Source organism: Epinephelus fuscoguttatus, linkage group LG22, assembly GCF_011397635.1.
Source record: "Epinephelus fuscoguttatus linkage group LG22, E.fuscoguttatus.final_Chr_v1".
In the NCBI taxonomy this organism is placed as follows: Eukaryota; Metazoa; Chordata; class Actinopteri; order Perciformes; family Serranidae; genus Epinephelus; species Epinephelus fuscoguttatus.
The window spans coordinates 13,387,664-13,411,406 of record NC_064773.1 but is presented as its reverse complement, the minus strand read 5'-3'; the positions used below and the strand labels follow the sequence as shown (position 1 = coordinate 13,411,406).

The following is a 23,743-nucleotide window of genomic DNA, read 5'->3' as shown; positions in this document are numbered from 1 at the left end:
AAATCTCTCTCGCCGTGTTCCATTCTTATCTCTCCTCCTGTGTCTCTGTCACACACTAACTCTCCCTCTCGCCCTGAGCTCCCCTGCAGCGCCTGTGACAACTTGACCAGGGGGAGAGCGGGGGACAAAAAAGGCCCTTAGTTTTGTGCCTTGAACAAGCTTCCCTGCCCACACACGCTCGCACACACATACACCAGACACGCACATACCCAAGGGCGGCTAGCTCGAAGGGGGTTGCCATGGAGACAAGACCAGGGCGAGAAAGAAGGGAAGCGAAGAGATGGATGGTGTAGGGGAGGGATGGATGATGGCCAGGGACTGATTTTTTTTTTTTTTGTTTGTTTTGTTTTTAAGTGTCTTCCTGCCTCTGAAGATGCAGCTCCCTTGTTTTTCTCGCTTTCGCGCAGACTGCTGGAGGACGTGAGGTCAGGAACGCATTGCAGCTGTTCTACCTCCTTCTCCACCATGTGTTCAATCAAATGCTGGCCTTTCACATCTGAGAAGGTTAGGAATAAGAGAGAGCGAGGTAACTAACTGAAGAATGAGAAGAAAAGAGAAGAAAGGGACAGGATGAGGAGGAGGAGGAGGAGGAGGAGGGGGGGGTGGGTGAGAATCAGACCATTATATAGTTCAGCCAAACTGAAATCTCTTGAACTGGTTGAGTAGATAATTGCTGTGCTACACGACTGACTATGTGAGTGATCATGTAATTGTAATTGATCGGAGGATTGTGTGTACATATGCGTCGTTACTGACCACATTACCAAGCGTGTGCAGACAGGTTTTTCCCACTTTCCTAACAGTTTTTCCTCTCTAAGAGGAAACACATTTCACAGTTATGTTCATGCATATGCAGGTTGTTTTTACCAGCATCTGCATAGCGTGTATTTGTGTGTTTGCATATCTGTTCAGAAGCCATCAGTGATAACATACTAATTATCCCTTTCACCTTTTTTTTCTCACTTTCTCCCTCCTTTCCCTTTTCTCCATCTCTTCCATTATCTCCTTTGATCCCACTATCCATTCCCATCCTTCTCTCACCTTCTCTTTCTTCCTAATCCCATCCCTTATCATCCCTTTACTACTTCAGGAGGACGCCCGTGCGGACGTGGTGGACTGCATTGTGCGGGACATCCAGAACAGCCAGTGCCTGCTGAACGTGGAGTACTCGGGTGCCAACTGCCCACATGTCACAATACAGTTCGGGGACACCAAGGATGATGTGGGTCTCGGCCTGGTCAAGGAGGGCTTGGTCATGGTGGATGTCCGCAAGGAGAAACACCTGCAGAAGATGGTGAGTTGGTTTTTCTCGTGATGAGAGGGCAGTTGTAGATAAAGTGATTTGTAGTCTTTAATTTACAATCGGAAGACAGAAAACTAAATTGGAGGCTGATGTGTCGGCCACTTGAGCGGTTTGTCTCTCTGACGGGATTGGTTGTTTTTACATTTAGGCAACTAGTAACTTTCTCTTTCCAAGTTAATGACACTTTCTGGTCTCACTGGGGCAGTCATGGTTGATAATATATTAGCAAAGATTGCGGTCAGGGTTTTTACAGGTTCCTGAAATCTGTCAAAATTTGTGAAATTGACTGAAAAAAACTCAAAGTCTTTAAAGTTTTTTAAAACAGACATGGGTCATTGCTTGAATTTATATATATTTTTACAAGAATATAAATTAAAGTTCTTTCGACATTTCTTTATTAATCGTTAGTAAATAGGCTACGCTCTGCTGTCTCCAGTTGCATCATTGTTTCATGTGCCTCCTCCTGTCAGCATTATGGTCTGTAGTCAGTAATAATCATCCTCAGTCTCCACTCAAAGAATGTGTGGCTTCATCCCTTTTCGTTTAGACCAGATTGTGTTATCTTCAATTTTGCATCGTTATGCCTTGTTGACATCCAGAAAATAGCCTTTCATCGTGCACTGTAGTCCTTGTTGTAAGCTTCTTGAAGCGGCATCCGGCTAAAAGGGAACGCTATGTTTCTTTTTGTCATACTTGTCCAACTTAGCGATGTAACTAAGGGAGGCGGGACTTTGGGTTGACCCCTCTGCGGCTGCACCAGCAATAACCGGAAGGCATTATGTTTTTGAGTTGTTTGTCCATCCCATCCTTGTGAACGTGGGAACAGCTTGAGGGAATTTGTTCAAGTTTGGCACAAAGGTTAATTTGGACTCAACAATGAACTCTTTAGATTTTGTTGGTCATTGTCAAAGGTCAAGGTCTATATGACCTCATCTGTCTCATTCTTGTAAATGTGATATCTCAAGAATACCTTGAGGGTTTTCTTCAAATTTGGCACAAACGTTCACTTGGACTCATTGATGAACTGATTAGATTTTGGTGGTCAACGGACAAGGTCACTATGACCTTGTCTATCTCATTCTTGTGAATTTGATTTCTCAAGACCTTATAGTAATTTCTTGAAATTTCACATAAACATCCACTTGGACTGAAGAATGAGCTGATAAGAATTTTGTGCTTGAAGTTCAAGGTCAATGTGACCTCACTAAAAATATGTTTTTGGCCATAACTTAAGAATTCACGTACTAATCATGACAAAACTTCACACAGATGTCTAATAGGATGAAAATAATGAAGTGATGACATTTAATATCCAAAAGGTCAAAGGTCAGCTTCACTGTGACATCGTAAAGTTAGGCATAAAACACTCCTTTGGCCATAACTCAGTGTCACATCTCAGGGACAGAAGTTGAAACATTTGGTCAGATACTGAATTGGTGACTCTAATCTGGGGTCTCCACCTTGAAACTGTGCTAGCTCCTGTGCTGTTGTATGTGAAGCATCCACATTTTCACAGACATGGATGTTAACTATTCGAGACTGTGACTGGTGCACGGAGGCATACAACCGCAGGGCGGTAATTCTAGTTTATTGTTGTCTGTGAGCTTCTGTAAAGCCTGCTCGTTCTCATAATAAAAATTCTCAGTGTTGTGACATTAGCTGATCTTGATCTGTGTCTCAAACTATGCCATGTTGGGTTGTTTAATTTTGAGGTACATGGGCCTGGAAAGTCCTTAAAAAGCCCTTTGAATTAGATGTTTCAGAAGGTGTTGGCGCCCTGTGTGGTACAGATTTGCCTTTGTGTTTAGCGAGAACCCACACAGTGTTGACTGACAGTGATTTGTTTTATGTGCTTAGCATGAGATGTGGGCAGTGGTTGTACTTTCAGGTGCATTAAAAGTCGGGGGATACTTGCGTGAAATAATTAAATTATTGAACAGGTCAGTTGTTGTTTTAGATTTATTATGTCAGTTCCTCTAAATTTTCTATTGATTACCCTCCTCTGACTGCAGATCATCTGTCTTTCAAAATATGACTTATATCTCTCTACCTTCTTGTTATTCAGTGACTCACAGTGCTGTTGAAATGCACAGTATGGATCAATATTTGTGTCAGTGCTGTTCTAAATAGACAATGCTATGTGCAGATCAAAGGGAAGCAGGTGTTACTTATTTTCAAGCGCACAGTAAATGTTACGCATTCTCAGCAGAAATTGGCCCCTTATGTATTATTTAATGTTAAACGCTCCATCTGCTGCCTATGGCTTTCTAACAGTCCAATAATTACCACATTTCCATGCTAACATGCATCCACCCAGTCCTTTTCATCTCAGAGTTTGTCATGTATAGATTTTTTGTTGTAAATGAAAGCGAGTATCACAGTAAATGCCTGTAGGTTTTATTTTTTTAATGTGCACACTATGGCACAAGAGACACAATTCCTCTCCTCACTTGTCAATCCACAGCCATACAATGAACACTTAAACACCTCTACAATTTGCCTCAAATGGCAGCCATTTTGTCAAACCATGAAGCGTCGCTCATTTACTTTTCGTCTCATTATGCTAATTTGCCCAGCAGACTCGAAGCCACTCTGTACATGAAAGATAAAGAAAAATGGAGGATATTTATTCCTGCTGTAATTACCGATTCCGCACAACCTCAATATTAGTCACTCTGCCATTTATTTAAAACGGAATTGAAAAACATGTCCAGGAGGGTATAATTGTTTATGAACATAATCAAAATGTACATTCATATAAATTAGAAGCTGGTTTATAAAGCCTTTCTTCCATGTGATGCAGTTAATAACTCATTGTTGTACACAGTCAACAGCAACGATAAAAGCACTTCCTGCCTCTTAGTCAGTCAATAAAGCAGTGCGCATCATTGTAAGAGCGTTTTGACCTCTGACCTCTAAAGAGTAGCCAGGAACCATAATGCAGTCTCTGGGTAATGGACCCTATAGACAGAGGACAGTGATTAAAACCCTTCAGCCACACGACTAATAGGCTTATAGACTGCACAGATTTAGGCTTTGTTGTATCAAATGGTTTCTCTTTAGTATTCAACAGCTGCATCTCCAGTGTTTGCCTCCTGCTTGCTGGCTACTGATGAATATTTTCATTGGAGAAAGCTTAACAAGCAGCAGTGTTGCCAATGTGCTTACAAGCAAGTGTTAAAGTAAAGCTCTACAACATTTCTTGTTGATAATTCCGCCCATCAAGGCTGCTTCCAAACTGAAGGCTGAAACAAGCTGAAGTGTGATTAGGCCACTTTTCAAGCGTCTACAATGAGTAAATGTGCTTTTGATTTATTCGATAGACTGCAGTTCTGCTGTATGCCGCAGCCCAACTACAAGTTGTTTATCAGAGCCGAGGCATGTAACAGTGTCTGTTATATCAGACTTAATATCTAATGTGATTTTGGGATGACCAGTGATGTTTTAGTGTCTCATTTTCTGGTCTTCAAGGCTCTATGAGAGATGATAAAACTGTTTGATGTAATGTTCTTGGGCTTAAACAGTTTGTTGATTATCAACTCATTTGACTGACGAAAATATTCTGCCACTATATTGACAGTTAATTAATAGTCTGTCATTTTTCAAGCTAAATTCCAAAATTATCTCATTACAGCTTTTCAAATTTTCAGAGGATTTGCTCTGTGTGCTTTGTCTTGTAAATTCAAAGTAGTTAAGGTATTGGACTTTTTGTCATAAGACGAGACATTTAAAGACATTCCTTGGACTCTAGGAAATTAAACATTGTGTAATTTTTTCGCTATGAAATGTCAAAATAATTTGGTAATTGTGGAAATAGTCAAGTGTATCTTTGCTGCAGCCCTGCCACACCTCATTGTCCTGCCACTCACTCGCTCCACTAGTATCTGAGCTAACACTGGCTTTGTGGGCTTCAGTTAAACATGCCCCATCTCTGCGATTATCTCGACTAACATTTGCTAGCCGGCTGGATTGGTTAAGTTTAGGCAAGAGGAGTGAGATTGGTTAGTTGGGGTAAGAATTTCATCCAGCCAACTCCAGCCTCTGCTAGCATCTCAGCTAAAATTAGCTAGCCACAGTGGCACTGTTTTTATCGTACGGCCACACACTTCATGGCCACAAGCTAAGGTTAACACTAGAGAGAGAGAAAAGAGAAGAGAGACATTGACCAAATAACCCAGTATCGAGCAGTATCGCAATGTTTCTAGTGACACTATACCTGCTCTGCATAATTTTTGTGCCAGGGGTCTGATCCCGCACCGTCCTGACTCCCCGTCAGATCAGCAAACTTTCTGTTGCTGCCATTACACAAGTTAGACACAGTGCTGAAGGACCATCTCTAGAGCCCGTAATTCCCGGCAAATGGCCAGTTTAATGTCAGCCACGTTGGTACCATCTTGACCAACCATGTTTTATTTAACAGAATTGGCAGTTCATTGTGCTGAGATGCAACTATAAGCCCCATTGTTCGCATTATGGGTCTCAAATGAAGCATCTGTATCACTTTAAGGGTACTGGTATTGTAATTTTTTTTAACAATACCCAGGGAGGATCGTAAGGAGTGGGAGGCAGGTAACGAGGTGTGGCGTGTCCACCGATGAACCCTTCTCAACATTATGGGACAGTGATTTTGATTGCAGCCTAAGAATAGAATAGAATATATAATAGAATATGCCTTTATTGTCATTGTATAAGTACTACAACGAAATTACAGGGGGCTCATCACAGTGGCATCACAATATACACACATACACACAAGCAGGACAGTTAGTCTTTTCCTTAAAAATCAGAATTGTTGTCATTATTTAATTCTTTCAGTTTCCCTCAGCCACTTTTCATCCATCGTATTTGACCTAGAGTCATTTGTTTGCGAGGCTCATTTCGGGCCCAGAGATTCATGAGCGGCACTGCAGCTGCTGCTTGTGTGACAACAGAACACGTTATCTCGCAGGGGCAGCAGAGCCAAAAAACTGTTTCCAAGATACAACCTTTTGTTGACCTCTGGATCCGTGCCCCCATTCTTCCCCTCTTTTATAGAAAGTTCCCCTCAAGCTTTTGATCGTGTGGTATCCAAGCCGGCTCACCCCTGAGCTCTTTCTCCCCTCCTTTCTCTCCTCTCACTCATCCAGACTATCAGCCTCCTTGTAAAAGTGACTTTTGTCCTTCCTATCTGTTCCATTTTGGCTCTATTCTTTATTCATTATCCATTCCAGGGGATTGGAACATGGTCATTGTAATCTGTACTCTAGTGCTACGCATTGCGTAGCAGATGGGCTGTAATGTTCACTGGCACTTCAGTGACTATCAATAGTCAGTTATAAGTGCACTGAAGGTTAACACCAGTCTTTGAGGATGGCATTGTCCCAAGAGAGGGAGAGCAGAGAGGGATATTCATCCACTTGGGGTTTTATGTCTTTTTTCTAGTGCATTTCTGCCTTAAGCCCTGCACTCACTGATGCCCACTATGCACACCATATGGATGGCTTTTGTTGCAGCTATACAACACCATCATGGCAAAGGATAAACAGTCATTGTCAAAGTGTAGGCGAAAAGATGATCGTATGCACGCCAGCTGCTGGGACCTGATTGGAGGGAAGTGGGATATTAGAAGGAACACGGGAAGTAGGAGGCGGGTGGAAACTCAGTAAGCCAAATCATGATTGATAATCTGTACTTAGTGAGGGGAAACTGACAGAGTGACCCAGAGGTGTAGATGGAAGATAAAGGATGAGATTAAAAATGACATTGTGTCCTACAGAGTGGACTGACCCAAAAATACAGAACAAAGTGCACATATACTGTCCATGTTCCAAACTCTAGATATATTTGTAACACACATTTAGTGTACTGTATCTGCACTGACAGTCAGGCAGATTTAATGTCACTGTATAAGGTTTAATCTGTCATACATCTGGCACATCATGTGTAGGCCTTCTGCATGTGTTGTTTATGAGGCTTTGATATTTAGATTATCATGAGTGAATGATATTATTGCTTTATCAGCAACACAGCATTGAAAACAGAAGGGGTATTAATGTACTTTACAGTATATACAGTAGCTACAGTATTTCAGGCTTCATGGGCTAATAATTATGTCACGCTGGGTTTAAATCTAGCCTCTGTATAATATTTTCTCAAAGATGCATTTCTGGGCCTTTTCACACCTAAAAGATGGAATACTTGTTTGCATTTTTGTTTTTGTTTCACATTGCAGTTACGCAAGCACACTAAAGAACTATATATGACATATATATATATCTCCTGTCAGTCACCTACCTGAGCTGCATCTCCCTGCACTTGGCATTGAGTGGTTTGTAAATGGGCTCTCCGTCCTCTCATATCCACTCTCCCATCCTCTTAGAAAATACCTGAAGAGTGTTAAAGTTGTTTCCAACTCTTTATTAGGTCATCTCCTCGGTTCATTACGTTATGTTGCGTTCTTCATGGACTAACTGAAACCTACACCGTACATTTACTACCACTTGACAACTTTACTGCTAATTTCTCCTCTGCTCTGATCACCAACACCTGTCTGCTCTGAGCACAGCTGGTGTCACTCTGTCCATCGCCAAACCACACACAAACACTACGCACTGAGGTGCTACACTACTCTTATCACTTGGCGACAACCTGCCAAAACTTCTGTAATTGGTCTGAAAGTCCTCACCAATCCAAAAAATGTTTTTACACCAGAAACAACTGACCCATGGTTCAGTTTGATTGGACCGAGACCACCTCTTGTCATTGGACCAAGGTTCAGCTGTTTGGGGGAGATTTCACAACTGTAATTGTGGTTCGGTTGGTTCGGAGGTAACTGAAAAGTCCAAAGGTCCAAATGAGGTGGATATAAAAGGGCCTTTGTTGTCTTACTGCATCACATTATCAATCTTTGTTTCTCCCTCTGCTCTTCCTCTTTGTCACCACTCATTTTAAATTCAGATACAGAGCATAACAAGAAGCTTCTGTACAATCATACTTTTATTGTTGCCTAAGGCACAGCACTGCTGTACTGCACTACTGCTGATTGTCAGGTACAGTTGGCTGCCATACTATCTTCATGTTAGTGTAACAAATGAGCTGTTAGCAGAGCTCAACGGTAATGGTTCCTCTTGGCAGCCATAGTTAGAGCAGTGTCAACCATGTCATTTGGTCTGATTACGTTGTTGGCAACTGCTGTTCTTCAGCTGGGAATGGAAATCTGTATTACTTCCTGTCATTATCAAATCTAGGAACAGTGCATTGATTTTGTCCATCACATATAGTGAGGTTAAGTGTTGACTTCAATCAGTCGTGCATCAACATGCACAGAAAAAGTACAGAGAGGCAGAAACTTCAACGAAACTTGAAGCTTAACTTACAATTGAAGTATTGTGATATGGAGGTATTATAAACAGTTAAAAACTGTCAACTTTGGCAACCAAAAAGTGGCGGATTGTTGCCAAAGTTGGACAACTTCCTGTTGGGTTCCTGTGTGTGTACAAACAATCTGTCTTTTAGAGCCACATTTAGAGTTCCTCTCTCTCTCTCCTCCGACCTGAGACTCACACACTGACTTCATGCTTCTCCACCTCAGGCACAGCAGATATACTTAGCCATCCTTAAATTGTCCTGGCACCATCAACTAACCACTGCTGGAATGGCAAGTTGCCACACTGGCACACACTTACTCACTAAAACACTTCTCTCTCCTCCTTCATCCCTCTTAATGTCTCTCTCCACTCATTGTTCACAGTCTGATTTCTTCCTCTTTTTCCCCCAGCTCCACATCGCTCAATTTTTCCTCCTCTTTCTTCCCGTCACCTCTTATCTTTCCAGTACGCTCCTCTTAATCACTTCTTCCTTGTTTACTCGCCCCCTGTACTCTCCATTCCTCTTATTCCTCCATTTCTCCACCCTTCTGCACATCACTCCCCGACATCGCCGTACTTGTCATTATTACTTTTTTCCTCCACTCAAAGACTCACTCACTCGTACACCCTTCCCTCCTCGCCCCGTGTTCTTTTTTTAACCTTTGCTATTCATGTTATCCAAACTTAGCTGGAGGACTTGATTTAGACAGCGACGGGAAGGCGGCCCGTTTGGCTTTTGCGCGTGTTAATTTGCATTTTGTCTTTCCGTGCTATGTCATGATGAACAATAATCCCCAGGAATTAAAGTGGAGAGGCACTCAGATCAGACCTGGTGTTGGCCTCATAATGAGCTGTGATTTAAAATGCTGTTATCTGCAATTATTTGCAACTTGCATCAGCCGATTCTGCCCTGTGAACCCACACTGAGTTGACAGTAATGCCTCTCTTTTATAATTTCAAGTGAAGGCATATACTGTGTGTGTGTGTGTGTGTGTGTGTGTGTGTCTGTATGCTAATATTTAAAAGAGAATATGAAAAAGATAGTGGACTCAACAGATAACTAGATGCACTATAAATGTATTTTTTCTTTCTACCTGATTGGGTACAGGAGTAATAAGTGCCTGCAACAGCTATCTTAGACTCACACCCAGATGATTTTTTGTCGCAGATGTAGCTGAAATGAGTCTGTCATGACAGCTCAATTGGAAGATGGCTGTGTGGTTAGAAGCGGTGTCTTTTGTGCTCTGCTGCTTCTCACCAGTGTTTTCTGTCAGCAGCCGTCGACAACATGACTGATTCAAACTCCAGCAGGCCACCGGGTGCTGAGCATCTCGCCCAGTCACCTCAGCTAACTGACACCGGTGCTAGCCCCAAAGTTCATTAGCTTTACAAGCTAATAATCTCCTGTTTGCTAATTACAAGTTAATTACAAACACGGAAGTGTCTGTCACTCCCTCGCCAGCGCAATTATTATCAATCACCAACAGCGATGAAGCCTGCTGTATCGACCTATGCCTGGTTTCCGTCGCTACTGAGGAGATACAGATATAGAAGTAGCGTTCACACACCTTGGGTAAATGTTTGTAAAGACATGCTTTAGATCTTTATTGAAATGTTCCAGAGTCGTGTGTGTCAGCAGAAGACAGACGATGGGGAAAACAGCTGTGAGGTGGCTCCCTTAGAGTGAGAGCTGCAGATGAGAGTCCTGGAATCTTTAATTACCCAGCAGCCCCCTGGGAAATGTAGTTTTATTTTTTTCCCTTTTATCTTCTTTGCCTGTATTGTAGCTGTATTCACACTGAGGCCTTGCTTTTCATACATGAATGTTGAGCAGATGACTTTTAAGTAGCTTTGAGGGGCCAGAAGGGCAGCCTTTATGTATGCAGGTATTATTCATTCCCTTATACTCATGTTCTCACATAAAGCGCCTCATGGGTAGTGTAGTTTCCTTACAGCTTTGCATTTAGAGTCCCCGGTGTAGTTAATAGCGTGGCGGTTGCATTGCGCAGTAATTGTGTTAATGGGGGTTGAAGCTGTAGATGAAGATGAAATGGTGTGCTCAGATGTGTAGTCACACCTACAGCTGCATGTGGGAGAATCCATACAGGAAATCAGGAAGGAGGCTCACACAAACACAGGGCGCCTCCAGGGATGGGTTGTTCCATTTATCAAAGAGCAATTGTGCTGTTTGGTACACATACCCTACAGTAAGGCGGTTCATGTGATGTGATCTGCTGCTGCCGTGCTGTTAAGGCGCAGGTTTGGACGCTGATGATAAGCCTCACGGGAATTTTGGTGTTTCTATACGTTAGGCTCCCCGTAACACAATAAGGCCTCATGGGCAAACGACGTTTCATGTAGCGGTGCTGCTGTTGTCGCTTATGGGCTGTCCCCGAGCAGAGAGGACGTACACGTGTGAGGGTCCCTCATGACTGCCAGCACACACATTCACTTTTAACTATGTATTTGAGATGTAGAGAGGGAAAGGAGGAATGCACACAGACAATACCAGAGAGAACTAGGGCTTACATTTTCTGGTCGATTGTTCTCTGTGCTCTTGTCCAACCAAATTCTCATTGGTTGGACAACAACTAGTGTTGTTACTAAGCCAGTTATTCATCACTGGTACATGCATGCAACGTTTGGTCTTCATGTACTGAAAAATAATAGACATAGCTACTGTAACGTCTCTCTTGGGTAGTGGACAGCCATTCTGAAGCCTCGAGTTCAGCATTGTGGCTGCTGGCGTCTTGGTTTTTTGAAGCCAGAGGTGACCATATTTGAACAAGAGGGTGGAGCTGACGGATAAGCTGAGAACACTCAAAATGGCCCATTTGATTTGATTTAATTATGCATAACTTTGACCCTTAATAAAATGTGAATGGGTGGGTGATATAAAAACTCACCACCTGTGCAGTTGTCATAAATGTTGAAATTAGCCATATAGACCAAAAATGTGTTTTGTCCGCGGCTGTGAACATGTTTATTTCTGCTGTAAAGTTGGGCATTTTAATATGGGGGTCTGTGGGGACTGACTGGTTCGGTGGCCCCAGAGTTAACTTCTGTAGTGTCCAGTATGTCAGATTTTTGTGGTGAGATGGACACACACACACACATCTCAGCTGGAAAAGCTCCACCTCAGTGATACAGTACTCAGATTATTTTCAGAGAAGGTCGCATTAGACATCATTTAGTCTTCACTTGCCCAAACACAGAGTTTACTTGACCCGGGCAAGCGTTAATGTCGAGCCCTGTGACTGGAGGAAGATGCTTTGGTGGACACACAGCAGTACCTGGTAGAGAATACTCAGTGCACTGTGGCTGATTTAGTTCATCTAGAAATAAAGTGCAGAATTTTTTCTTCATCGACCAATAGATTGTTTGAGGAGTAGGAAGGATTTCAGTCGACCAAGATTTTCTTTGGTTGATACAGAACACACCTTAGATGAATAATACAAAGTACACATTTGAACATTGGAATTTAAAAAAGAAAAAGAACAATAAAGAAAGTGGGTTGTGGTTTGTGTTCCTGAGTAGAGCCAGAAAGCATCCCCATGGATCCCGCCATGGTGCATCACGTCCCCTTCGCCTCCACCCCAACCCAAAATTCTCCACCGTGTCATCTATAAATGGCTTTTAACCGTATCCGCTCCACCAATTGACAGACTTCCAGGCCGCTGCCCTCCCTGTTCAACCCCAACGCCTGTCACAGCCCATCAAGAACCCCCCACCTCATCCCAAAAAAACACAGCAGGGCACATACAAACACACACACACACACACACACACATACTGTGCTCCATGAGTGTGTGACAGCAGGACCGCTCCCCACCAATGGCTCAATACCTAATTTACAAGTAGAGCTAGAGATGGGGCCTTTTAATGGACATTTTCTGCTCCCCTGTTATTGACACACACATACACACACACACTTGTACAGGCAGTTGCCTCCCCTGCTGCCACTGCTTTGAGGGCCCTTTTGACATGTCCTAGCTGACACGCGCCACTTCCCAAACGCCATTCCATCTTCTGCAGATGTATACACAACACACATACACACACAGACACACACACACACAGAGTTACACACTATATCCAACCTCCCACACACCCTGAGGGTGAGTGGAGGATTGTCAGGAAGGGAGTGGAGGCTCCACAATGTTCAAACTTAGATTATTTTGAGTTGTGTGACCTCGCGGGAGATAGAAAATAGATATTGGAGAAAAAAGAAGAGAGAACTCTTTACACAGCCTTTATAAAAGTTTGTGTGTGTGTGTGTGTGTGTGTGTGTGTGTGTGTGACATATTTCTATGATACATTAGTGTTTACGTAAGACTTGTTTTCTTTCCAGTGCCCCTGGGAGAGCATTGGAGAATGTTCTTTGTGATATCTGTTGTTAGTCCTTGCATTTGTTGTGTGCGTGTGCACTCGTGTTTTACATGTGTGTGTCCTCCTTAACTCTATGAACCCATGCTGGTGGGCTTGTCATGCCACGTTCCCACCAAAGCGCCTGATCTCCTCCGACAGCCATGCTGGGGGGGGACCAGCGTGCAACATGGCATATTCCCAGTTTACCCCAGATAGGGACAATGACACTCATACACATGATGTACATGTAAGGCTTGTCTTTTTCATATTGTTTTTACAGATTTTCACTAAAAATACATGCGTTGTTATGACGCAGCGGACTGATGTGAACTGATTTTAACTTGGATTGATGTCCACGTGCATCTAAAAGAAGACAGTGATGGCTGCAGTTTACAGTAAACAAGATTGTCTTGCGTCATTGACAGCTCAGAAAATGCCTCAAGCCATAGAAAGTGAAGAGAAACGATTTGAAAACGCAACAAGAAATGGTTCATTTTCAGTTTGTTTTATTCTGAAATTTGATTTTAAGCATTTTGAGTTTATTTATAGTGTAATATTTATGTTTCCTTAAATGAGTACTTTAAAGTAAAGTGTAAATGTGAAGCTATGCATCTGTACAAATGAGCAAAGTCAGTGTCAATCTTTTCATCCTACATTTCTGACCTTCCCTCATCTGTCTTTCTTACACACACAGATTCTCTCCCTGGTTTACTGTAGTGCTTATGTGACAAGCCTTTCACTATCAAACCACTCGCACAATGAAAAGTCTGAAGAGATTTTACCAAACCCCTGGCCTACTCTCTGCTTGCCATGCAGTATTCATGCACTGGCATGTTGAATGAGAGACATCTCTTAGGACTACAATCCACAGCTCAGCCAAGTACACTCAACTTGAAACACTGCGAGTTAGAGACATAAAAGCCGTTATGTTCCGGCTAACGCTCTGACGACGACCCGTCTTGTGCAGAGCTTTCTGCTTTCAGTGGAGTCAAAAGGAGACGGAGATGGCAGGCAGAGGGAGAATGAAACGAGATGTAACGAGGATTGAGAGAGCAGCGGGAAAAAACAAGAGCAGTGCAGCAACACACAAACAATGACAAAAGGGAGTGAGTGGCAGTTTTTTTGACTTTGGCTGCTCATGTCTGGGAGGCTGTGTCTGATCGTCATTGCTGTTAATGAGAAAAGCTCAACATGCACGGAGGACAAGCCTCATTGTTCCCTTTCCACCCAAGTGATTTTTACGTCACCTGACATCCCATCTCGGCCCAGGCGTCAAAACTTTGATTAGTCACTTGCTTTTCATATGCACCCCATCCAAAATCTGCTTTCACGTCACATTTTGCGTGCTTTGAAATCCCACAAAAAAAAAAAAGAGGCAGCTCACCTACGCACCAGACGCGCACAACCTGTCAGAAAGCTGCCATGTTAGCGCTCGCTCAGATCCATCACTTTCACACCATGCTTACCAGAACACCACCTGGGCATGGCATGCCGGCCAGCACGGGGAAATACACGGCCTCGCTCTCACTCTCAGGCAGACAGATTCACAGCCAGGCAGACACACTGACAAGTGCCAAAACACCAGACCCACACCACCTGTCGTTCGTCTTATGAAAAGCATCACACTTACACAAAGTCTGCAACTAGAAAGTTACCTGCATGCATTAAAACTGACTCAGACAGCAGTTGTAAATCTTTTCTCTCCTGACTGTGGGCGCAGCATCAGATAGTTTCCAGTCTTACTGCGCTGTGATAAATCCACTCAGAAGTGAACTGCTGCCGTGAAATTATAATAAATTGACTTCTGTAATCAGCTAAACTTTCAGAGAGTTGTTTTGTTGCATGTTGCAGACTCTGAGCAGAGTTAAATGGATGCTAAGAATTAATCACACACAGTCAAGGACACTCCCACACACGCTGCATCCTCCTCAGCCCAGCAGCACATTCTCTGCTACTGCCAGTGTCCATTGCCACTGCTCACCAAGCATGGCATCTGTCTGGCATATGGGAGCTCTGTAGGGTCATCCAGACAAGCTCGCTGTCACCCGCTGCCTTCTGCCACCCAACCCCCCTCTAATCACTGCATTTTCTTCTCCTCGTCCCCTCATTCATTATCCTCTTTTTGTTTCTCCTCCTCACCTGGACCACATAATCAGCTTTAAGCTCCTTCCTTGTTGGCCTCTCGCCTTTGCTCTTTTCCTGACAGTCCTCCCCTCTATCATCCCTGTGTTTACCGTCGCACTTGTTTCCCGTGACGAGAAACATTCCTCTCCTTCGCCACTCTAAGTCGTCTCCAGATGAGTTTTGCTTCTGTTCGCGTCTTAATGAACTATTATGCCTCCCTACTGGAGCCAATAGAAAAGCTGTGAAAGACGGATCCGGGACAGGATACGTGGGGCTGTTCAGCATCCGAAGGCAGTCATCATCGGTGTTCAGCTGCGCACTGATTGGCTGTTGTGTCACACTGAGCTGAAGTGAGCAGAACAGTGAAAGATGAGGGCGAGCCAGGAAAGGCACCCTCCCGACCGGAGTACAAAGAGGCTCACCGCGGTAGTGCCAATATGGCAGCAGATCATCTGTGCATATTGTGCTGTAGTGCTCTTGACTAAGCATCTTTCACAGAATACTCTCAGCTGTGTAGAGTTTGGCAAAGTGAAGACTGAATATATTCTTCTTTTAAAGTTGAGCTGGGATTTGTATTTTGAGCCATTTTTCTCTTTTCTCTTCAAACATCGCTAGATCCACTTTGGCAGATATGAAACCCTCTTCCACATCATTTTCGTCAGCCCCTATAGCTCTCGAGTGCAGCACTAGAAAAAGACAGCTAAAACCGCTACGGGCACGGATAGCTCCCCTCCAAAGCCCAAATGGCATCACTGGCCTTTTGTGTCTGTGAAATATCGTCGGCTGGGTCCTCCATATGGTGACATCTGCCTGATGGGACCACGATGCCATATCCCGACACCTTCCAAAAAATTCTCTCCTTTAGTTGGCTTTGATGGATGACTTGTGCAGCCACTGCACTTCCCCCAGCCACACTCTCGCACGTGCACTCGCGTAGACAGAGTGGCTGTACGTTCCAGCTGCAGGTCTGTTATCTTGGCGGTGCCATGTGCAGCGTAACTATCAAATCAACCTATGTGCACGAGCTAGCTAAGCAATTAAACTCCAGAGCCCCATCCACACTCGACAGTTTTAACATCTGGCATCCTTGTTCTTGTGTGTGTGCGTGTGTGTGTGCGTGCGTCTGAGTGTGAAAGCCAGCTCATCTGCTACTATAATAAGCTACAAAACGTGGTGCACAATTGAATCCATTACAAGAACACAGTGACTCATCCTTCCTGTCTCCTTTCAAGTCAGTTTTGCTTTTTATTTAATTCTTTAAATTGTTTTCTTTTGTCATGCCAATATTGTTGTCAACGTTTGTCCCGCTTATCCGAACCCAGCGAGCTATGCTTTGAATTCAAGTATCTGCTGCACACATCTTACTTACAGAAGTTCCTCCATCACAGACAGACTGTGAGTGGTGTGGGTGGCCAGGGTTACACATGGTGGAGGTGAGGTGAACTGTGTGTGAGGGCCTCGTGTAGAGCTTCATCACTCTGCTTCCACTCTGACACTGTAAAGGTGGAGGACAGCTCCACTCAGAGGGTCTGCCGCTGGAGCGTCCCAAGGTCCATACATCCACTTACACTGTACCCATCTGACCAAACGCGGCCTCTTTCACTCCCTCTCTGTCTCTGCCCCCTCCACCCTCCCGCCCTATGACTCATCACTGGTTCATTCAAAGAGGCTAAATGGCTGCTCTAGCAGAAGCAGTCAATATGCTCAACACTGCACATTGGCTTCCTCCTCCAACTCTTTTGTATCCTCTCTGCACTCTCAGTATGTTCATGTTGCATACGTCCAGGTCTTTGTGTCATGCTCATACATGTGAGCGATGTTGGTTGTTCTATTAGAAAAACAACATGTTTTCATGTGTGTCACGTTTATATACATGTGACAGGTGGGTCTGGGGGCAGCACAGCTTATACACAAATAGAAGCGTTTCATTATCAGACACTTGATGTTACAGGTTACTGCCAACATGACACCACCTTAATGAACATGTGCGTGACAGTGAAATGTTGAATACATATTAATAAATTGTCACTCAGTAGTTGCATATTCGTTTTGTAGTTCCATGCAACTTTTGCAGATATGCTGCTTGTTTTGACAAATTGAAAACCTATCACACAACACAGATCTCTGATTGTTCATACCTAATATTGTAATCCATTTGTCTATACCACTGGTTCCCTATTGGTCCAGCCACGGGCTCCAAGTGTCTCCTCAGTCGTTAGTTTAAGGTCCACACTTTTTTTCTCAGCATCATACTTGTGCTTGGCTGTGTCATTAAGTTAGTTTGCTGTATCTGTAAGTATTATTTTTGTCAAGATTCGGGTACGAAAAAGATCAACTACAGCTGTGGTTTGACTGGAGATGTTTTGATACTACTGTGTGTTATGTTGGTCGATACCTTTAAAGTATAGAGTACCGATACCCAGCCTCAATGTGGCTACAAGTGGTGATTCATTCTCTGCAACGGTAGCACAAGTAGAAAGAGTAATAAAGGTAGCCTATTTGGTCTGTGATGTCCCATGTGCAGCACAATCTACCTAAAGATTGCCAACACTAGCCGCTGTAAGATACCAGTCATACAGTAGCAGAAAAGATAGGTAGATTAGGGAATTGACTAAAAAAATGAGTGGCAACTATTTTGCTCATCGATTAGTTAAGGTAATTTTTAATACAGAAACACTCGCAGGTACCAGCTCCCCAAACTTGAGGATTAACTGTTTTCCTTTGTTTTATAAAACCATGGATTGATCAGGTTCGGGTTTTGCACTCTCAGCTAGAAAGAACAAGTTACTTGAAGGTGTCGCGTTGGGCTGACAGAAATTGTGAGAGGCATTTTTCATTAATTGATTAATTGAGAAAGCAATATGTAGACTAATCACAGCCAGACCATGTGAGACTGTTGCAAAAAGACCTGAGTGTATTGAATTAAGCAGAGTTGAGAGGTTGTGCTTTTAAAAGTTACACAGCAAACATCAGAAATGACTGTACTTTTCCATGGAAGCCTATTTAATAATCTGGCTCACATGCCTGTTTACCACTCATCAATAGAGCTCTGATTTCTCTACATGAAACACAACTTGGGGCTCACCCCCTTTTAGCTAACAGCTCCCTCAAGGCGTCCTGTGAAGGCACTTGATTATAAATTGCTGCTACAAACCTGTGAGGTGTTGGCCTGAGGCTAGCGGGCACAAGGGGTGTATGAGAGCCTCTCATCTGCAGTGACTTTGCTAGTGTGAGCTGTAGCATGAAGCACGAAGTGATGCCCTGCACACGGCAGATAAAGCAATGACCCCAAACAGTGAGCCGTAATGTGGCGTCGCATGCTCCTTATGCTTCCTTCACATGTTTGTACATTCCGCATCCCCTGCAGTGACATAACCACTCTGTGTCTATGTGTGTTATCTTGATCCTGTTGATCTTCAGAGAACACTGCGTTCCTTATATCCAGTGTTGCTGGGAGGCTGAGCGAGTGGCCTTCAGAGAAAAAAAAATTTGAACTTTGTGCAAAGAAACTTGTGAATTTCCATGTAAGCAGGTAAAAGAAATGTCTCCAGGGGCAGAGCAGGTTGAAAGGATGCATTGATTCACCTTAATCCTTTAAAATCCTCCCTGTGACGCAGTGATGTGATATGCTAATGGCTCTTCTCTTTCTGCCCTAGGTGACAGAGTACCTGAACAGTCAAGAATCTGCCAAGAGTGCCAGGGTAAGTCACTTCATCCAAACGCCACCAGTCTCATCTCATTGTCTTTCCCTCTATCTTTTCATCAGCCTCTCTGTCGTCGCCTCCTACTCCTAATAATTGTGGTTTGTCTGCCTCTCAGTGAGAAATCTAATGTTGCCAAAACAAGAATACATTACAACACTAATTACTTTTCCACACCGACTACCAGAGAGAAAGTCCCTTTTCTCTTTGTGCCTTTTCTCCCTCCCTCACTCTCAAGATGCGACACATTACATTGGCAGTCGCCATTGTCCCATATGGATTGCTGCCCACAGTCTGTGCAGGTCCATACTGTGAAAATGGGGGTGGGGATGTGTGCAAAAGTGAGTGCAGTGAGGGTAGAAAGAGAGGAGGGGAAAAAATGGAGAGTGAATAGAAGGCAGCACATAACACACAGGGCTCTCGTGTGAAGATGGGTCAAGCCATAGAGCTGTGACACAACACCGTCCAGCGGAAATGACTTCATTTGAGCCCAGTAAACTGTGCGGGCAGTCAGAGGGAAAGTGGCAGGAAAATAATGGAAACGAGCGGCAGACATTTAAAAGCAACTACATCAAAGTATCTAATAATAGAGGTCGAATAGAATGTATTCATTTTCATTTTCATTATACAAAGGCAAAACTATGTTTAAAGGATAGGTCTGATGATATTTGCTAGTTTTCTTCTTGCCAACAAATCCCACTGGAGCTGTGCAATTAATTGAAATATTATCTAAGTTGCAACATGGCCAAGTGTAAAATCCAGATCAGAGGAGCTGCAATTTTTTGATAAAGGTGAAATGTGTCACAACATATTAAAATTAAGAACTGTGCTTCCACAGAAATAAACTGGCCCTAAAAGTCATTTTCCTGACATAAGGGAACATGCTTTATTGGTACTGACTGCAGCAAAAATCTTTTTTTTTCCTGTGAAAATAAAATAAATATCACCATTCCTGTGACCTCACATAGCAAACACAATATCTATCAAAATAATTACAATATGATATTTTTTTTTTTTTTGGCTCATCATGCAGCCCTAAATTCCACTGAAAAACTAAACCAAGACTGTATTGATTTCACTAACAAGTATTGACTGTTTAGTCGAGGCCTAATAAAAATGATCAGATGAGACATAAGACGTAAGAGAGACTTTATAGAGCGGTGCAGGGATGACATTCCTTTGTAGGCCAACCCAGCGGTTAACATTGCCAAAAAGTCAAAAAGCCGACGTTAATTCTTCAATTTATTTCAGATTATTGCAGAAAAATCAGTTATGTTGCAAACAAAAGTTTATTTACACATTTTGTTTAGCAAGATAATCTAAACAAATCAGTTCTTAGATGCATCACAATGTGGACGTGGATGATTCGGAATCGATTCCCAAATGTCAATAATCGATTGTGTAAATGTTTGTTCATAACATGATGTTGAAAGAACATCTAAATCCAGCTGGTTCATAAGTGAGGGTATGGAGGTAGGTAAAAGGGCAAAGGGACCTGGACAAGAGCCACACTGTAATCGTTACCCTCTGAATCGTAAACGAATCGTGAGGTGCCTGGAGATTCCCACCCCTACTAGTGAGTAGAGTAGTTTGCGTGTTCTGTGTGGTGACGGTTGATATCCTCGACAACATCTGTAGTTTCATTTAGCATTTGTTGGCAGCCTTTTATAAGAAAGGTAAAGCTTTAACTTTTGCAGTTAGGGTACTGTAATACTGACGTATTTTATATCATAGAACAAAATGTTAAATCTCCTAAGCTTGTGTTAACCACAGACCTTATTTAATCTAAACAAAAACCTATTGACTAATTACTGTATACGTGTATTATGTATTATGTATTATGTATCCATCTACATACAGTGCAATATAGTGTTTCCCTGGTCCCCAGTGCAAAAACCAAATAATTAAATGTAAGGTACAAATAACAAGATTCAAAAACAGGTAGAGAATAAGATACAAGACAAAATAAAAACATGCACCGACCAGCCACAGCATTAAAACTGCAGGCAGGTGAAGTAGATAACCGATAGTCTCGTTACAATGCAATGTTCTGCTACAAAACACTGGGTCCTGGCATTTATGTAGATGCCACATGGGCTGCACCAGCCACCCAAATACGGTTATAGACCATGTTCACTCTGTCATGGCAAAGGCACACCCCCTGGCAGTGTCACCTTAGCAAAGACAAAGAGCTCAAGGTGTCAACCTGGCCTCCAAATTCCCCAGATCCCAAACTGATCAAGCACCCATGGGACACGCCAGTACTCCCAGAGTTCCTGTGTCCATGCCTTGACAGGTCAGAGCCAAGTACGATCCACGGTCAGGCCACTGACCTGTTGAGGCATGGACACAGGAACTCTGGGGGTGTCCTGTGGTGTTGGCAGCAGATCCTTTGAGTCCTGTGGGTTGTGAGGTTGGACACTGGCATGTCCCATGGGTGCTCGATTAGATTGAGATCTTTGGAATCTGGAGGCCAGGTTGACACCTTGACCTCTTTGTCATGGTCCTCTAGCCATTCTTGAGCACTGTTTGTGGCTAATGTTCTTTCATAATGTTAATAAACGTGTCAAGTAAGTCGCTCGCCATTCGATAAACCACAGTGTTTGGCTGTTTTACATAATTGTCTGGCCTTTTCAAAGTAAAACTGTGTTAGTGACCTTTTAAAAACTTGTATCTTCGGTAGTGCTGCAGATAGTCTGGGTTCGTCACAATCTAACATATTGATGTTTATTGTAATTAACAACAACAAAAACAGAGAATATCATCAGCCTCATCCTTCAAGAGAGAAGTTAAATACTAAACGTCCAACAGCATGAGCTCGGGGTGCTTTAAGTCCCAAGCGTTAGTGAGCCCTGTTGGCAAAGGCCAGATCACTTTTGGTTTTTATATTTAGACTCTGACAGCAAAGTGTTTGTACAGATCCGAGGTGCCTTTCACAAGAACCCCCTTGAGCTTGCATAGATAGCACTTGGATCCTATTTTGTTTTTACTCATGTAAATGTCAAGCACAATGGCTCAAAATGCTAGAGGAAGCCGTCCCTCCTGTGCTCTTTCAGTTACCCATGGTTATGCAGCATGTGGCTCAGACAATGAGCCAGCCGCAGACGGAATTGGCTCTAATCACAATTGCAGTTACTACCGTGTTTTCAGGGTGTCAGGCAGAAAAAAAAAAAGGTAGTGGAGTGAGAGACGGGGAAATGGCAATATGTACAAATGGCTTCATTTATTTATTCATTCATTCATTCATTCCAATAACTAGTGCTAATTAGCACAGTCACTAATTAGCCATGAATCACGGCATTAACAGCTGAGCGCACATGCTTCCGAGAGCCAAAAAAGAAACATCCCACACAGACCCTCGTACGTACGCAACACACACAAACACCTCTCAGACTGCAACATTTCTATCACATTCAAATAACAAAACCGTACAGGAGGCTGCTCCATATACACACACACACACACACACACACACACTTTGCCAATTCCATTGTAATAAAGGCAACATTTAGCTGGGAAATGCATGTGATGGTTTATGAGGCGATGCGAGTATGTGAATGTAATGGAATAGGAGAAGTAATAGACTGGGTAGTATCTGAGGCACTGCGGGCCTCCAGCTTGGATAGGCAAGGGATTAAATGGTGATGGTGATGATGATGATGATGATGATGCGGCCTTCGCACTGGGCTGTGAAAGCAGTGATCGTACTCTCAACATTGCATTGTTGCATTTTGTCTCTGTCCTGCTCCCGCTCTCTGTCTTTCATCTGTTACTGGATCCCCATTCAAAGCAATCAGAGATATCACCACTTCTTATCGTTGTTTGTCCCATAATGGTCAATAAAAATAATTTGTCTCTGTCTTCCCTTCAGCTCAACATTTGGCGCTATGGAGACTTCCGTGCAGATGATGCTGATGAGTTTGGTTTCAGCCGTTAAAAAAAAAGGAAAAAAGAAAACCGACCATCCAATCAACACCATTCCAAAGACCAACATGGACGGCTAGTGACACATTGGACAGAAGACAGACGACAAAAACAAAACTAAACGACAAGCATTGACTCAATCTTCCTTTATATTTGACATTTCATCCCTCCAGTCCTGACTTCTCTTCTGCTCACACTTTTTTTCTCCAGCTAGCCCCCATTAGCTCAAAATAGAGCATGCTAGCAATGCTAAAATAAAAATTAAAAAAAATAATCATGCAAGAATCACTTTCCATTCATCCTTAATTTTCCTGATGGCCCACTGCCAGCTCAAGCAGCCTGCACTATTGCCAATCTGTGTTATTTGCCATGTTACCTTTTCAGCAGACTTCCTGTGTGAATGATAATTATGATACTTAACGTATGTGTTTCAGCCAATCACATTCTTTGCTCTCTGATGCTCTAGCCCGATCCCTGCTTTCTTCTGTACGGTAGGAACTGGGTGCTTGGGGGGGAGGGGAGGGGGGTGCTTGATTTTTGCAAACAAATGCTTCCCTAATGACTTTCATGTAAATGTGAGGATATGTTGAAAAGTGTAAATGGATTTATTTTAGAGAAATACTGTAGGTGGAGCCACACAGACAAAAAAAAAGGATGAGTTTATTTTTGTCTTCGATGTATATCTGTGTGATGATGACATTTGCAGGTGTTTTTGTGGGGAGTGTTTTGTCGTTTATTCACTATGTCACACTTTTATGACCAGTAAAAAAAATGGATGCCATCATGTGGCATTTTATCATCTCTCTATCTCCTTCTGTAAAGTTTACATTCTAATAATGGTTATGATCCTGTCGTGGGCAGTCTCTTATCTTTCTGTCTCTGTATGCCACAGCAGAAACAGTGTTTGAATTTGTTTCCACATAATGGACCTTTGCATTCTATTAAAAATCTGCTGAATAAAAATAAGCAAACTACAA

The 23,743-nt window shown here is 43.0% G+C and overlaps 1 protein-coding gene across 1 annotated transcript in view; it reads left to right on the top strand.

Moving 5' to 3' along the window:
• Window positions 1-23,743, top strand: part of snd1 (staphylococcal nuclease and tudor domain containing 1) — a 271,331-nt gene extending 247,588 nt beyond the window's left edge. Inside the window, exons 22-24 of the mRNA XM_049567171.1 lie at window positions 1,091-1,294; window positions 18,798-18,842; window positions 22,714-23,743. Coding sequence (XP_049423128.1) covers window positions 1,091-1,294; window positions 18,798-18,842; window positions 22,714-22,779 — 315 coding nt within the window. The 3' untranslated portion in view covers window positions 22,780-23,743. The remainder of the gene's footprint in view (window positions 1-1,090; window positions 1,295-18,797; window positions 18,843-22,713) is intronic.